This window comes from Taurulus bubalis (genome assembly GCF_910589615.1).
Source record: "Taurulus bubalis genome assembly, chromosome: 13".
Taxonomy (NCBI): Eukaryota; Metazoa; Chordata; class Actinopteri; order Perciformes; family Cottidae; genus Taurulus; species Taurulus bubalis.
This window is the reverse complement of record NC_136601.1, coordinates 11,021,135-11,025,709: the sequence shown is the minus strand read 5'-3', so window position 1 is coordinate 11,025,709 and position 4,575 is coordinate 11,021,135. Positions and strand designations below refer to the sequence as shown.

The following is a 4,575-nucleotide window of genomic DNA, read 5'->3' as shown; positions in this document are numbered from 1 at the left end:
AGCCTCATAGTTTTTTTATTATTATATTATTGTATTTATTCCAGGGGAGTTATCGGCCTTCTTCTGTTTAATGTCAATGCATTTACACTATATTCCCCCTCAGGAGTTATATTATATTATATCATGATATAATTATTTCCGCCCCTCTGTTACCTCCTGGTTTAAAGGACATTAATTCTGCGTCGAAGAAGACGGAAGAGAAGACATTTTCGAGCAGGTGCTCAACAAAGTTCTAGTGGAAAAAAAACAAAACAATATATCAGTCTATTGTGAGTTTTGACAGCTCCGAAATCCCTAAAATAAGACTGAGGGTTTTTGATGTTGGCAATATATGTTTTTTTAAATTGTGATTATAGGAACAAAGCCTATTTGACAGCAGGTGCAGATGAAAGGATTTGTTCTCTCTGCCAAGGGCATATTTTATTCCAATATTCTACTTTTTTTACTTGAAGTATTTGCTCTCATTCCGGTGCGTTTTGACCTGTTGGGATTCGTCTCTGTAATTAATTTATTGACATTGATCCCTTAAGAGGTTTGATTCGCTGCAGTATATGGCCTGCATACACTGCCTACATGTATGCCTACTCCTTTTCAGTTTTTTTCTTTCGTTTTAGCCCACATGGCTCTATATTGATAACTTTTCGGACGTGTAGAAAGATGTAATTAGATCCGACAACACCACTTCAATAACCAAACAAACCAGCAGCTTTTCCCCTTCTCATCTTCATCATAAAGGTTGTACATCTACACACTTTGCGACCAGGTTGTTGATCTGCTGTTTAAAACTTTACCTCTCCCTCCTCCTCTGACCAAAACACGGCGCTGTGAGCTCCGGTTGGTCCCGCGGTGGATGTGGGGGAGCTGCGCTCTGATTGGTCGCCTGCCTCTCATTGTCACGCTGTCAATCCGCATCACATGGTCCGGCCACTAGGCCTATTAACAGATGAGCTTGGCGAACAACTTTGCAGACTTCAGTTTGAGAGCCGTGCGGGACAGAGCAGCTTTGAGCGGAGAGAGAAACCAGAAGCACCTGCAGACACACTTGCCTCTTTGGACACAACTTTTTTTCCATCCTCTTATGCGACTGGTCAGTACCTCTACCTCTTTGACTTTTGGCGCTGTTTTGTGAACTATTTTTTTCTGTGCCTGTGAGTGAACACTAAAAAAAAAAAAAAAAAAGCCGCCTAAATGTATAACATGATGGAAACCGAGCTCAAGACTCCGCTCCCGCAGTCCAACTCGGGCTCGGCGCCGGGCGCGAAGAACAACAGTGCCAACGACCAGGAGCGCGTGAAGCGGCCGATGAACGCCTTCATGGTCTGGTCCCGGGGACAGCGGAGAAAGATGGCTCAAGAAAACCCCAAAATGCACAACTCTGAAATCAGCAAGAGGCTTGGTGCTGACTGGAAACTCCTGACCGACGCTGAAAAGAGGCCATTCATCGACGAGGCCAAGCGTCTGCGCGCTATGCACATGAAGGAGCATCCGGATTATAAATACCGTCCCCGCAGGAAGACCAAGACCTTGCTCAAGAAAGACAAGTATTCTTTGCCCGGGGGACTGCTGGCGCCAGGAGCCAACTCCGTCAACAACTCTGTGTCGGTGGGGCAGCGCATGGACGGTTACGCGCACATGAACGGGTGGACGAACAGTGCGTATTCCCTCATGCAGGACCAGTTGGCGTACCCTCAGCATCACAGCATGAACAGCCCCCAGATTCAGCAGATGCACCGGTACGAGATGGCAGGGCTCCAGTACCCGATGATGTCCTCGGCGCAGACCTACATGAACGCGGCTTCCACGTACAGCATGTCTCCAGCGTACACGCAGCAGACCAGCAGCGCCATGGGACTGGGCTCCATGGCGTCCGTGTGCAAGACCGAGCCGAGCTCACCGCCGCCGGCCATCACGTCCCACTCTCAGCGGGCGTGTTTGGGGGACCTGAGGGACATGATAAGCATGTACCTGCCTCCCGGCGGAGAGAGCGCAGAGCATTCCTCCCTGCAGAGCAGTCGGTTACACAGCGTCCATCCGCACTATCAGACCGCAGGGACTGGCGTCAATGGGACGCTACCTCTCACCCACATCTGAGAGCAACAGAAAGAAAAGACTTCAAACTTTCAAAAAAAATAAAAAATAAAGTACTTCGGATACTTGAACTTTTTGGTTGCTAAAGAAACAACGTTCAACAGTTTTGTTCAGAAACTATTTTATCTCAACATCTCATTTTAAATGCATTTGAAATGGACCGAAACTGAGCGTTGAGCCCACCAGAGTAAATTGCATTGCAAAGAGGCTTTTTATCACAAGTATAAGCAATCAACCTATGTAGAAGAATTGGACTTCTATATTTTAATTAATGCCATATTTTCTCTCTATGAAAAGGCATGTGGCCTCATTAAGAGAGGCTGATGTATTTCAGAAAAGCTGGATGGAAAGTTGGTTAACAAATGTTTACACTTAATTTGTAGAATGTCAGTTGTCTCGACTGTGTCCAAATTTTGTAGTCTCTTTATTTTCTCCCCCCTCTTGACCTAGGTTAAAATGAAATGTTAAGACTGTGCGGGTCGCAAACGCAAGTTTTATTTATAGTAAGATTTTTGTTTTCTTTTTAGCTTGTGAACCCGATGTTTTGTCACGTGAAAAATGTTTAAATTTTGTTTTTGTAAAATGTTATTTTCTGTGATGGTTTTGACAGTGTCATGTTTACTCATTATCATGAACGAAAATGTTTATTTAAACTGACGTTTCTACATATTTTAAGACCATCCTCTATTCTTAAATGCTGAATAAATTTGTATGAAACATAATTCGTGACTCTGTCTTTTGTGTTTAATATTAGGTTTGGAAATATGGCTTTGTTTGTTTAAGTGATTATTTTAGAGGTGTCAGGATCTTCAAACACACTGACTGACAATCTGTTGTTTTCACTGATAAGCTTATAAAGATCAAGCAATTTACATGTTTAACATGTTTGCTCAAACAAAAATAGTATCAAGACAAGTACAGTTACAGATATGATTTTCATCATTCAGGAGATACTTTACAAACAATTTGGTATAACACTTCCTTTACAAGCCTTTAAGAATTGTTAACAATTTGTGTGGGGTTTTAAACATCCATTTAAAAGCAATACTATTACATCATTCTTTTTTTTTTTTTACCTTTCACATGCTTATTTTTTTGGAATTGACATCAATAGTAAATTAGGACAGTCTTCATCTTTTTTTCCTCGTTTTGAAATACCTTTTTAGTTTTTAACGGTTGGTGAAAAGAAACTTCCTCTTTCTGTTGCCAGTTGACCAAATTCACTCACATTTTTCGATATTTATTTGGTAACTTATTCCACAGGTTGTCATCACAGTCAATTTGAATGTCTTCTTCATATTTTATCACAAGAATTCAGTTTGAACATTTCCTCCTTTTTAAGAAAAAATTAATTTAAGAATCAAGATAAATAACACAAAAAAGAAATGAGACGATCACTTGACATTTAAAAGTGGTTGTAACCTCACCAATAAAAATAAATATATATGAACTATTAATGTTTAAATATACCCATCATAATATGCCCATCTGTACTTATTTGGAAAGTTGTGTGAATTAATGAACTTTGTATGTCAGTGCTGATGCGCCAAAGTATATACAATTTGTGACTTTCTGTTTGATATAGAAAATAACACAATAAATAACTTCAACTTAAGTATTTTAATAAGTATTTAGCCCTGTTGAAAAGAGTTTCCCCTCATTTAGCCGTTCATATAATTCCTGTTAAGCACAGAGAGACTTGTGTCCACCTCCGAGTTGGTTCCGTTCACATTTGGTGATGACTCCGGCAGCGATAATCTATATGGATTTCTTTGCTCTCTCTCAAACAAATCACATTGAAATTGCATCACATTCAATAACTTAATAGCCCTCAACAACGCTTATCGGGGCCGACACTAATAATACAAAGGTGTGTGCAAGAATGGACCGGCCTGCTGTTGCAGTGTACCTCCGGATAAATGAGCTCTGGCCACCAAGAGGGCCGAAGCAGGGGCCGTCCCGCTGGCCTTCCCACACTCCCTGTAGGACTTGATCCACGGCTCAGCACAGCGGCTTGGATTAGCCCCACGCACCTTTGTGGAGGGAAAGATTATCCAGACCTCCCTGCATTCACTGACAGGGTCTTAAGTCACTCTAGCGTGCCAGCAGCCACCCGTCACCTAATCACACTTTCCAACTCATTTTTTTGTGATTAAGCAGCTTTTCTCTTCCTGCTCCTCCGTGTCAGAGGTGTTTGCTGTGGGCTCGACCGACTTGATGGTTTTTAGTCATTAACAAACTCTGAACATGAAGTAACATCAGCATGGCTTTCACCTGCACACCTCCTTTGGCAAATACACCAAGTTGTGGGTTAACTTTCAACCAAAATGTTGTGGTATCTACTTAACATCGGATGCAAAAGTTTAAACATGTCAGTGCCGTTGAGTGAAGCTCAGTTCTCCAAGTGATTTCTGGGATTAGCACATAAAATGTCCTGATGTAGGGGTGAAACTCTTTGTTCGGGGAAAGGTGTGTGGCTGGACCCTG

At 41.9% G+C, this 4,575-nt stretch overlaps 1 protein-coding gene across 1 annotated transcript; it reads left to right on the top strand.

Annotated features, from left to right (window-relative positions):
* The first annotated feature begins 1,013 nt into the window (after window positions 1-1,013).
* sox3 (SRY-box transcription factor 3) lies at window positions 1,014-2,810 on the top strand. The gene has a single exon (XM_079228739.1). The coding sequence runs from the start codon at window positions 1,189-1,191 to the stop codon at window positions 2,089-2,091; it is 903 nt and encodes a 300-aa protein (XP_079084865.1). The 5' UTR covers window positions 1,014-1,188; the 3' UTR covers window positions 2,092-2,810.
* The last annotated feature ends 1,765 nt before the right edge of the window (window positions 2,811-4,575 follow it).